The sequence below is a fragment of the Orbicella faveolata genome, unplaced genomic scaffold, assembly GCF_042242905.1.
Source record: "Orbicella faveolata isolate gen_17 unplaced genomic scaffold, um_ofav_v1 contig_35, whole genome shotgun sequence".
NCBI lineage: Eukaryota > Metazoa > Cnidaria > Anthozoa > Scleractinia > Merulinidae > Orbicella > Orbicella faveolata.
Genome location: NW_028301564.1, coordinates 17287687 through 17300337, shown reverse-complemented (window position 1 = coordinate 17300337; position 12651 = coordinate 17287687). Strand labels below are relative to the sequence as shown.

The following is a 12651-nucleotide window of genomic DNA, read 5'->3' as shown; positions in this document are numbered from 1 at the left end:
CCATCGAAAAAGAAGTATCACCGCGTGACCATGTTCTTTTGTGCAATATGGTTGACCCGCGAGGCTTTGCAATCACCCTAGTGATCAGAAAGGAGGAATTTCTGAAAAAAACAGTCATTTCGTGCATTAACATATTTGAGGCGTTAAACAAAGTAGACTTTGATCTTTCAATTAAAAGCCGTTTTAATAAGAAATTGAGATTATGAAGCAAACTTCAGATTTCTCTGCGTGCATACATCACCAGCATAAAATAACTCCTTGACAAAACTCGCGCCACTTTCTAATCCAATCAGAAGTAAAACCAAAACCAATTGTGACTACTCATTCGTTTTCCCGCGCTTTTAGTCAGCTACATGTTATTACTTCGAGTTTTGATTGACTGTAGTGTCTGTGTGCTTAGTGATTGGCTAGAGTTATTACTTTGGTTTTGGATTTTACCACACTCATATTGAAAGCGCAAAAAGACGATGGAAAAAATTTTCTTTAATACTATGAAGTCTCTGTGCAGTCCTGTTACTTTCCTACGCAGAAACTCTTTGGGCTATTTGACCGCTCTTTGAGCTCGTAACGAACCCAAACAGCGTCTATGTAGGAAGCTACAGGCCTTTTAGCTTCTCAGTGTTCTAGTCTAATCCACATTAGAGTTGTTTCTTAAAATACTTCAAGTTTAGATTTACTAAAACGTCTCAAATATGTTCGCATAGAGGACGTTTGAAAACAAATAGACTTAGTTCTCAGTTTCAAACTACCAGTTCCTACAAATAATTTCTAATCATGTCTAATATTGGTTCTAAATCGTAGATGGCACTGCATCAAGAGCATAGGCCCTTGGTAATTTTAGTTAGTTCAGATTCTCAGTGTCACCACACTTTTGGCATATACTGCTGTTAATAGCAGTTGTCGATCTTTCTCGAAAATGCCATTAATGGTGACATTATCAAGCTATTTAAAAAGGGCTGCCAAACAAAACTGGCAAAGTTTGATCAACTGCCATACGACAGAAATCAAAATGACCGCAAGAAATATCACAGGAACTGTTCCCAGAATGATGATTTCAACGACATGTAACACAGTCATACAAACTCGCTCCTGCTCCGAGAGAAGCCCGCCATTTATAGCAAGCGCAGCTTCAGCCATGTTGATGACCGCCAAAACAAGCAAGGCAGTCAACGAGGCCGTTTCTGCATGATTAACACGTGGGTCTTGGAATGGCTTTTTCCATATATGGTGCACAAGAATAGCAGCGCACGTGACACTCAAGCAAACCATCCGAACGAAAGGAAACACGATGAAAGTGTGGAGGCAGATCAGAACCAAGCGACGACCAATTAAAACGCTTTCCCAGTACACGGTTCCAGGACCCTGGCCACCGCTACTTTTCCTGAAAGGACCGTAAACAACATCGTCCGTTAGATCATGGTAATCGTGCTCGGCTTCGGTCGACCGATCGCTAGTTAGCAAAGGTGATAGTTCGTCGTTAACACGTTGAGTTTCCGTTGTGTTGAGGGAACTCTTCTTGCAAGTAACCATCCAAAGAACAGCGAACGGCAATGGAAAGACACAAGCACACAAAAATTGCTTTGTAGATATGACTTTGCCGTTAAGCAGACTTGATCCAAGGTACAAAACAAAAATGAAAGGGATTATGTAAACAGCCAGAAAAACTCCACACATTTTTTGCCACCATTGCCAACAATGGATGTTTCCATCGTAGAAGAAGCGAGAGGTAGACTGGATTTCCACGCAGTTCAAAGTCTTAAGTGCTGCGCACGCTAGTGCCGAATAGCCAAGCAGCAAACATTCTGTGGTAGCTCCAAAGTACTGACCAGAGGAAGGCACGGCCGGAGACTGTTTCCGAAATTTCCTGACAGCCCCATGCAAGAGAAAAATGACCAGGACACCTGATAACACGGCGAAGACCTGAGAGGCATGCAAGAATATCTTTGAAGGCACTGTGAGCCCGCGAAATGGACAAACCAGGCCGTCGTTTGAACTGATTGCTTTAAAGTCGAACCAGCCAATGATTGGAGTCAGCAAGTAACTGTATGCCAAATGCATCTCAATGCCCTCAGAGACGAACACTAAATTAGCGACCTGGTAAAAGAAGAAAAGTACTTTTACGTATCCACCGCCTTTTGAAGACGGATCGGATCCAAGATGGCCATCTGGAGTTGGCTGTCCCCAAGGTAACAGTCGTTTGATCACCCGTATGATTGGATTTTTCCACAGAAGGAACAAAGCAAACGCCAAGCTGTATAACAACGCAACGGGCCAGAACCAATAGTCCGTGCAGAAGTCGTTGGCTCGACACTCAGGGGAGAACAGAGTTTCTGTAAAACCGGGCTTACATTCACCACAGAGGAACCCAGTACGGTTTCCGGAGCAGCCGCTGGACAAATAATGCTTGTTGTCATAAGGACAGCTGATGCTTTTAGTAGGACAACAATAACCGATTGGACAATTTTGAAAGTTGATAAATCCATGGTCTGGTAACAAAGGAAAACCCCAGAATTGTGGTTTTGCAGCAATGCCACTTGAACAGTTTCCACCAAACGGGCAAGGCAGACACGTTTTTGCAAATGGCTTTACACTGTAGAATCCTGTGGAACATGCCTTACAACTGATGATAAAGGACTGCGACATAGCCTCATATAACCCGTTTGGGCATTTATTATTTGAAACGAGGTGAGGGTGGGAGAACTTTGTCCAGCCCCTTAGCGTTCCCACAGGGCATTGAATAACCGAGGAATTGTCAACATGTGCAGCACTTGAGCCCGTGACCATGATATAGGCGTCAATGTCCTGGGCTGTGTCGACTGTGAGAGTCGCGTTTTTCAGATTTATGGGTCCTGAACTTGCATAATATATGAATCCTCGAAAGCCTGCAGAAATCATTAATTTGGGGTAAAGGAGGCGAGTAGTGCCCATTTTCCAATTTTGTGTGTGCTCAAAAGACGTGTTGACTAATTCAAGACTGGTGGAACTCTCTGCAATAAAAATTGTATACGCTGCAAAATTGTCAACAAATTGGCAATTGCTTAGAGTATTGTGCCCGTTTTCCAATCTCATTACTGAAGTATCCGGGTTGTTTTTATGGAACGCAACTTTGATAAATCGGATCAGGTTTCCGTAATTCCATTTTGGAATTTTACATGCGCGGAGATCTCTTTCATCGGGCGGTAATCTAAACAACAAAATGGTACCTTGTACTGTATTGTTTTCAAAAGTGGTGTCTTGTATCGCTATTTGGTTTCCTTGTGCTGTAGTGTAGATGAAAAACAAGGCCAAGCTACCGAGACCAGAATTTACAAACCAATTTGCAGTAAAGTAAACGCGTCTTATCTGCAGGAAGGCGTTTGCTTTCGCCTTAATCTCCATGGAAAATAGTTCATTGTTTACAAAGTGAGAGTCTTGTAAGAAAAAAGTTGAGTTAGTTCTTTCATTTAAGCCCAGCTGAATATAAATTCCTCCACCATTGTTGTTCCTGTAGTGTAAGCCACTTATGTTCATCCGTGAAAGATAAAGACCTACCACTTGGAAATGAACTGGCTGTCCCTCCAATGTGTTATTATCGGCCCTTGGCTTTGCTTTATTTTCAGAAATGACCGTATCGATAAGAGTGAAACTGAGTTGATAGGAGTCAATACTGATGGTTGTCCAGTCGTATGTAAAACCTTCATCCTGCGAATTCGCATGAAAGGTGCAGTCAACGATCGTAAGTTCTAAGAAATAACCTTCAGTGTACAAAGTTGAACTCCCTTTGGCCACCTTGTTATACACAAATGAAACATTTTCCAAATAAACTTTTAGGTAACCCTGTTGTGCAGATAATGCCAGAGTACCACCCATGGGAAAATCTTTAATAAAGTCTAGATTGTGTAAAATATTTCTCACGAACAAGGCATTTCGAATTAGAACTGAACCTGCCTCTAGTGTAATCGCTATCACGTATATCGCTGATCCCTCGTCTCTGGCGCTGTTTTCAAGAAATTTGCAGTCTTCGATCTGCAGAAAAAATTCGTCTAAACTTTCAACCAGCATGGCACCACCCTCCAATGAGGCACTGTTATTGATGAAATCAGACTTTGTAACGGAAATGTTTACCATGCTAACGTCTCGGTTCACAGTGATCGCTCCTCCGCCAGCATTATGACAAAACCTTGATTCACTAATATACACTGAAATGCTGCCCCTTGTTGATTGCTTTCTGATATAATCTGTAGAGTACGGCTGAGAAATAATGCTCACGTCCTTTTGAATGCTACCTCTATTCTTCTGGTGACCTTTCACCGTTTGCCCGTTTGCAGAATTAACATAAATTGTCTGGATGTGAAGACATCCTCCCATGGGCGCCTCGTTATACATGAATGAGATGTTGGTTAATGTCATAGACAAGCCATATTTCTTGTGCTGTCTTGTTAACAATACCATAAATACAGCGACATCAACCCTTTTAAGGCTTTCCCAAGTAACGCTATTGTCGATGAACGTGGTGTCGTGAACTTCTATTCGAGGGCTGTTCCCGACAACACAGATGCATGAAAAAGCATTGTTACTGAAAACGGAGTTCTTTATTGTCAAAGAGAAATGTTCCTGGAAAGCCTCAAAATTGACTACAGCAGTTGCGTTCGGGATAGGCATCGCATTTGTGAAGAGACATCTGTTGACATACAGCGAACAATTTCTAGCAGTAACAGAGCTATTAAAAAAGGTGAGCCCCGTTAACTGTATAATTACTGTCTCGGATGCCGCGTTACTCCCATCAAAAACGATTTTCCTTGAGGACGAGCAGTTGAGGAATGCCTCAGCGTCGCCAAATCTCTTCAGAGACAAGCTTTTGTCGACGTAGAGTCCACCTGTATGTGATGTCGTCGGCAAGCAGGGGTATGGATCACGTGACGTGTCAGTACCATCGATGTAGATGGTGTCGTTCCACTGCGCCTGCGCAAGGGCAAGGCCAATCGTTTTGCAGGCATGGTGAATCGTCTCACCGCAAAAAGTCAAGTTGTTTCCATAGTGGCGGGAAACATAGAGTTCTTTAGAGAAAACAGGCACTGCGGAAATATTTTAAAACAATTTTAAGTTAGTTTTAAGGCAAATATAAAGGTTCTTCAGTCGAACCTCTCCACAACGGCCACCTTGACGACAGGGGTGCCCGTTATAGGGAGGTAGGGATGTAATATGACACTTTTCTTAGCACGTAAATACGTAACTGTCAAAATATATCAATAAAACTGAAATCAAACAGAAACAGAGACCAACGACGCGCGGAATGGATCCATTTTTGTCACCTTTTGCAATAAAACATGGGGCAGAGGCGGCGGAGTGTTTTGAAACAAAAGGGCTCATCGTTAAGCCAAACGCATACCTCTTATCTCTCCTAGCTGCGTTTTGGTGGCAGGCGTTTCGCAAATGGTTCTCAGATATTTGTAACCTGATCTACTTCGGGCAGACCATGAAACGGAATAGTGCTATTACGAAGGGGGGGGGGGGGGCAGCCCCCCAAATTTTCGTGTTTCCTTTCAGGGGGTGGAAGGGCTACAGCCTCCCTGCCCGTCTTGCTTCACCGCCTGTAGGGTATTTGTATACACCGTTCGTCAGTTGTTGATTAACTGGCCGTTGTCGAGAGGTTAATCGCGCAGTCTAATCGCCTTGCGTCACGCTTTTAGAATGCCGTCACACTAAAGACACTAAACAGACTCAGGATGCAGCGAAAACGGTGTTCAGGCTTGCTATAAAACGTAACATAAATACTGTCAGCGTATTGTTTAGCAAGAAGCTGAGATTATGTGTTAACATTTACGAATAGAATATGTATTAGTTCGTATTCCCAATACATGTCTGCTCGAATACATGATTACGTAATGTAACAGTAACATGACAACTTGATGAGGCTCGTCTCTGTCGCAATAATGATGAATTGTGCTGTAAAAATGTTGTAAAATCAGGAAGAAAATCATGGACAATGGGATGACAGCTTTCCTCCCTATCAGTGCAGATTTGACCCTGTTCGTGTTAAAGCTCTCCGCCGTGATAGTACCTAGATGTCTGAATTTGGTTGTCACCCTTTCAAATTTCATTGTAAACTTGTTTTGTTGGTCAAGGACAAATTTCCAGCTTCGACTAATGATTCAGCATACTTTTCAGGTTACGCGTGTTTTATACCTTATTCCAAACTGCAAGCTAGGGAAGAAAGCCGGAAGTGACCGGAAGTGTCACGTGCAGAATACATATCCATAGTCACTGGAAGATTTGCTCGTCTTCCCATTTATATGTATATTCCAGATTAAAATGCTTCATAACACAGGGCCGATCATGGAAAATACGTTACTGAGAAGTTTGTTGATGAAGTGTTAGTCATATACAGACTACAGAAAGTAAACTGACTTATTTCCGTATGAACTGGAGGTATAGGGACTTCATAGTCACTTACCTTTGTTGATACCCCAAATACTCAAAGTTAGTAAAATGTTGATGAGTGAATTCATCGGTAAAGTTCAGGACAATCAGAAGCATCAAACAATTCTAGTTGAGCACAGTCCAGAGCAGAGTCGGAGTACAGTCCAGATTCATTGAATAGATCGAGCCTTGTAGTTTCATTTTTCTATTCACTCGGCTGTCACGAGACCTGGGAGAGAGGTCAACCGACGATCACACGCGATCTCCTCGTGACGTCGTTTCTTTAATGGGATCATCCACGAAACAGGCGTTACACCGGTTTTCGACGACATCTTGACGGGTAGGCAAAGCAGTTAGAATTACAAAGTTTGTATGGGAATCCGATGGCAAATAACTTTTTCCAAAATTGAACTTTACACACTTTGTGAATCGCAACGTTAAAATACCAAGTTTGAAGGACGTAGCTTGGTTAGAAGACGCTCAGTTAACTTTTCTAATTTTGTAATTTCGAACCCGCTTTGCCTACCCGTCAAGATGGCGTCGAAAACCGTGATAAGGCCTATTACCAACGTAATGATGTCCAGCCACCTCTTTGCAGATAACGAGATTCTTGTGTCCATAGTTAGAGAACGGTATGCAGAATTGTAGCGGACCTCTGTCTGATGTCGTTTCATGCAATACCTACTGTAGTTGATGTTGATAAGTTAAATACCTTGGAGGGAGGACACAGCCAATAAATCCCATGACTAATACTACATTGCAATGGCAATATTAAGAGTGCTAGAACAGTAGAAGAAATACTGTACTGATGTATAGTGGCGTGTTCTGTTTTTTAGTTACGGGTCGACAATGTTACGTGTAGGAAAGATTTGGGCTGTACACGTTTTTCCATTCTAAATCCCACCTGACCTTGTCTGAGGAATTCGTTAGATGGAATTAACAATTCTTCTGAGGAAAATCTTTCTGAAGCCTTCGGTATGAATAGAACATTCGTTATTAATAGCCAGTTGCTACAAACGCTGAATCGAGTGGATAATGGAAACGAAGTGAAGGTATAAAAAGGCGGTAAATTTGTGATGCGGTGTTAAATTCTTGAGTTGAATGAAACATTTGGAGAGCAAGCTAGGCAGAGTTTTTCTTCTAAAATAGTCCTCGTACAATCTTCTCTCTAAAGTCATCTATCATTCTGGAAAATTGAGACGAACAAGAGCTAACAAAAAAGGTTTATGATTTGGAGGACCCGAAGTAATTGCGTTAGGCGGCTGTCATCATCAATACTGATCAATACTACAATTGTGTTGCTCAGAGAGTCCGACTCGATCAAGAAGTTTAAAATAGATAAAAGGACAAGACCACAATGTGAGGTAAATGCAAACAAAAACACTTAACTGAAATGCTAAGCGTAATTTTATGTCAAAAATCTCTTTGAAATCGCATTGTGAACGAAAATGTGCGGGTATTCGATCCTTCCTTGTATTGTATCAAAGTGCACGTAGGTTCCTTAATTGTGTTGTTTTGTGGCTTTCTTTTAAGGGATACTGTATGGATAAATATTACTGGGGGGCGGGGGGGGGGGGTTCCGAGTATTGGCCTAAATATCCCTTATCTCGTTATTCCAGTTACTAAAATTAACGATTTTCCTACTTGATACCCTGGTTTATCTTACTTAAATATCTCAGATCCCCGGCTGACGGACCCATTCTCCTTAGGCCTTGAACCACAGTAACGCGTAGATTCCCAGTTTTGAAAATTCACAGAAAATAGAGGAAAAATCGTACGACTATCATAATATTTTCTTCAATGTGATCAGAAGAAAAAAGACTATTTTGACGGCTAAGGAAAAAAAATTAGGGGTTAGGGGCACTTAAACTTTTTCCCCAAACATCCTGTATCCGGTTAATTAAACTCGTGGATACGCGAAGCGTAGAAACGTGTTTCTTGCGGGGACGTCGATATGCAAATGTGTCACTCACTCACTCACTCACTCAGGTGTAGACACTGTTCGTAATTGGTCGGCCCGAACGAGAACGCCCGAGGCCGACGCCATGTTGGAATAGTAACCGAGCCCGACGCCATATTGGAATAGTAACCGTGCAGTCAGCGCGAGCCTCGCTATCGTGTTTGCGCGGTTACTACTCAAAGGATGTATCGTACCAGCCCGAATTGATGATTTTGTGGCTTTTACACGACCATTAATGTTACGTGTTTCGCTAGATTGAAGTGGGGTTGACTTCGAATGTTCGAATTAGTACTATGGCCAACTTGAGCGCTGAATTTCATGAGCATTTGACTCGTCCAGGCGTTCGAAATGACCAGGAGATGAGCATTTGTTTGCTGGAAAGTGACCCACTAATGTGGTAAGCTTCGATGAGAATGTGTCTTATTCGAGAACCTTAATGAACTTATATGAGCGAAACGAACACTTCTCAATGAACGAAACCAGGGCAAACATCGGCACCATTATATAATATTGTAATTTCATTTTTATAATTAGTAACATCTAAACCTGAGGCCAGCCAAAATATTGTTTTGAATATACCTTGTGTCAGCCTTGCAGTAGTCTGACTTATTACTTTTCAAGTTTGGCTGATTAGATCTCCTGTGAGATCCAACGTTCAATCAATTGAGTAATCCACGTTCAACCGACATCGAGTTAAGTTTAGATTACAGTTGTGTTCTCTATACTTGTCTTGTTTATTTTAGTATATTGATTTGAACTCTGAGTGGGATGTGAAATGCACATAAACGTGGAAAAAAATTCCCAAATACTTGATTTTGATAAGCTTAAATGATTTTTACCTTGTCTTGTGTTTACACTTTTGCTTCCTGATTGAAAAGATAACAAAGGGAAAGAAACCCCTCTGTGTGCTCGTAGGAGCACATATTTATGGGTGGAAAGACTTTTTGGATCAACACTGAAAATGCTTGCAAATGAGGCTACTTATTTTGATGTACTTTACATGCAATATATATATAGAGACAAGCGGTTCTACATTGGAAAAGAAGTGCTGTCTCCTAAGAAACCTTACCTATAGCCTTGAGTGAAATGCAATGAAAAAGGTCTGTAAGCTCTACGACTTGAATACTTGTAAATTTCCCCAGCAGGCAGACAAACATCAACATCAAGATCTGGGTGTATGTGTGTGTGTGTGTGTGTGTGGGGGGGGGGGGAGGGGGAAGGGGGGGAGTACTCTATGATTTCTTTGGCATGAGTGTCCTCTGTGACCCAAGAACCCTTAGCCTTTACCACTCTCTGTTCAGCTGCAATTTTGCCACCCTAGCTATTCCGTGATATGTGTGCAACAAAAGCCAACGAAAAAAGCCTACGCTTTGTGAGATAATTGCGACCTTACGTGGTACGAACCCAGCTTGTTTTAACAGCCTTTAAAAATACACCAGTAATTGCAAGTTCACCAACATGTTTCATCTCTAGATTACTTAATCCACGAGTTTGACGATAGGTCTCCTTTGATTTTTTATTAAATACCCCGTATCCTTACCTCCGCCCCCTCCCCATTAGGGCCTCAAATTTACTTGTCTTGCTTGTGACTTCACTCACTTTTCTTTACTTACGTTTATCAAGATGTATGGGTTATTGACCAAGCGTGAGGTCAACATGGCTGGATGTTGGCCAAGCTCTTAATTTTTTGCGTGTTTGTGGGTTGAGACGGATTCGAGGTCCGTAAACACGCAAAAAAAGAACGAAGCCATTATCCAGCCATCTTGACCGAACAAGATTGGCCAATAAAGGATTTAGTGCATTTTTTTCGGCAGTAGTCTTCTGTATGATTTTTATTGGTATAAGTATACTTCCAGAATACGTTTTTTTTCAAAACCATCCAACCCCCCCATCCCCCTCACAATTCAAATGGTCCACCCCTTGGAAAATCCTTCACTCAACCTTGGAAAGCCGTCAGTACATGTCTAGTTTTTGTCTGCACTGAATCGCATCATCATAATACACAACACACTTTTGTAATTTTACGTCAGTTTGCTGTATGTTCTTCGAGAATTAATTTGCATCTAGTTTGCCCTAATCAATGTTGCTTTGATGATGATAAAACTTTCGATCGTTTTGGTCACAGCGGAGGAAAGAATTAGAGAGATTTACGATCACTTTTTCAGAAGAGTATATCAACACTTTGCTATATCACTTGTCGTTGAAAACTACGAAGAACATTTCCTAACTTACTTGTATAATCACTCATCATATGAAACGAAGTAAAGAAACGATTTTCTCGAGACTGAGTTGAAAATGATATCGCCAAAACGATAACTACATTAGAAAAAGAGACGGTAATTTATAGATGAGATCAGCAGCTAAAATGGGAAAGAACCTGCGCGAAAAAAAAATATCCACAGGATTACGGCTTTCTGAATTACTGATGATAATTTTGGCAGATTGTGCTGGCTGTCTCATCCACGGAAATGTATGTTCAATTAAAGTTGTAAAAAGCCATTGAAATGCGCTTCTAAAGACCTGTTAATTGAGACTTGTTGTTGGAACCTACGTGACAGTTTTTATTTCCCATTCTCAACAAAGAGCTAAGACCTATTTACTTTGTGCGTGTACAATTTTTTGGCGAGAAACTGCACGCAACTTCCATCTAGCGTTCAAAATTCGAGTTAAAGCTGATTTTACACGATGAATTTTGATGGTCATCAAGATGTTACGTAGCAACGTTTTCCCAGAAGAAATTCGTAAATCGTTCCACTGAACACGATTTTAGCTACCAAAGATCCAGCAATACTGAAACGACACAAATAGGTAATCAGACAAGGAAATTAAAGTCAAATACTCATGTCAGCTGTATTTTAAACATAATAGATTCGTAAATAGCACGTCGTTAGAATCTAACTCAAAGCAATTTAAATTTCATTATCATTCAGTATTTTAAGGCAGTTTGCAGTTTGGGGATGAAAATTAAAGATGAAATACGGTCGTACTAGTTCTTTTACATTTCCGTTTCGCTCAGACTTAAAATAAATGCTCCTTAATTTGCATAATCTGGAAAGAAGATGATAAAAGCGACTTATTTGAAAGAGGTTTTCAAAATGCTAATTCCAATAACATACGGGTCAGTACTAGCCATCTGACTGGTTGTGGAAAATGAAAGTTTCTTGCATTAAAAATTAAGAGGAAAGATATTTCTCGTTTTCTTTTTGAGATCTCATACACTCAAACTTGAAAGCTGTATATTTTACCTTTGTTTGATCTCTTTATGTTAGGTTTGATCGAGTATCAGTACCAGTGCCTTAAAAGTGTTATGTAATGAAGTTGGCAGTTATCTACTCTAACAGCCACCCAGAAAGCTTGTTTTCAGGCTAGACAACCATTTCCCTTCATTGCTTCAGCCAGATGACAGATTTTATAGCAATTTAGTTGCTTTGAAAGTCATGAATTTAGTTATTTACACCATTACAGTGGTACTAAAATGGTTTCGCTATGAACTCTAAGGCTCTATACTACTCAAAGACCCCGGTAAAAGACATTGGATTTTCGGGTGTGTAATTACTGATTGCAGACGGTGCTTAAAAAACCCTCTTCACTTACACATTTTATTGAAAGAAAGACATGACTTCTCTTTGATAACTGCACAGAAACGATAACCTTCATCTGACATTAATGAGACAGCAAGCATTTTTAGTTTCCGGATAACATTGTCAAAACTTTCAGGCACGGTTTTAATTTGTACTTGCAGTGCTTAAGTTCAAAGTTTGGGAACACAACAGTAATCCATTTGGTGCTTACTACGAACCCCAAAGGCTACTGATTCGCTGAAGATAAATAAAAAAGGAAAAACTCAAAGTGCTTACAAATGAAACGTAAGCAGACAACCAGACAATGAGCTTAGTCTACTTTGCCCTCTAAGAGTCCTCAACGACCTCTTGATTCCTGAAAATGATCACTACGGGATCTATGTTAGCTCGAACCAACCTATAATCATGCCGTGGAAAATACAGCCAATCAGAATGCAGGAAATCCGTTTTATACCCCTATAGTATTACATCCAACTTTCTCATCGTGTTTTGCATTGATTGTGAGAGTCGATGTATTAAATAGTTATGCAACAGTCTCTCGTGGTATACCATGGATCATTTTTTTTCTCCGGCTTCTCAGCGGTCCGGAATCCTAAATCCTTGAATCTGATTGGATAATCCCGCGCTGCAGTGGTCCGGATTTTCACATCCGGACCCTGAGTACAGACCACTCCGAAATTTCCAACTTTGGCAACTTTTCAAGCTTTTTGT

At 40.9% G+C, this 12651-nt stretch overlaps 1 protein-coding gene across 1 annotated transcript; it reads right to left on the bottom strand.

Annotated features, from left to right (window-relative positions):
* Positions 1 to 158: 158 nt before the first annotated feature.
* On the bottom strand, positions 159 to 6947 carry LOC110042208 (uncharacterized). The gene is made up of 2 exons (XM_020747557.2): positions 6434 to 6947; positions 159 to 5054 (listed from the first exon to the last, which is right to left on the bottom strand). Exons 1-2 carry the CDS (start codon positions 6486 to 6488, stop codon positions 943 to 945), a joined length of 4167 nt encoding a protein of 1388 aa, XP_020603216.2. The 5' UTR covers positions 6489 to 6947; the 3' UTR covers positions 159 to 942.
* Between the last annotated feature and the right edge of the window lie 5704 nt (positions 6948 to 12651).

Excerpts from the sequence above, each read along its gene's own strand:
- LOC110042208 (XM_020747557.2), bottom strand. The coding sequence starts at position 6,488 with ATGAATTCACTCATCAACATTTTACTAACTTTGAGTATTTGGGGTATC. Across the intron at positions 5,055-6,433 it reads TATTTGGGGTATCAACAAAG|TGCCTGTTTTCTCTAAAGAA; the intron begins GTAAGTGACTAT and ends ATATTTCCGCAG.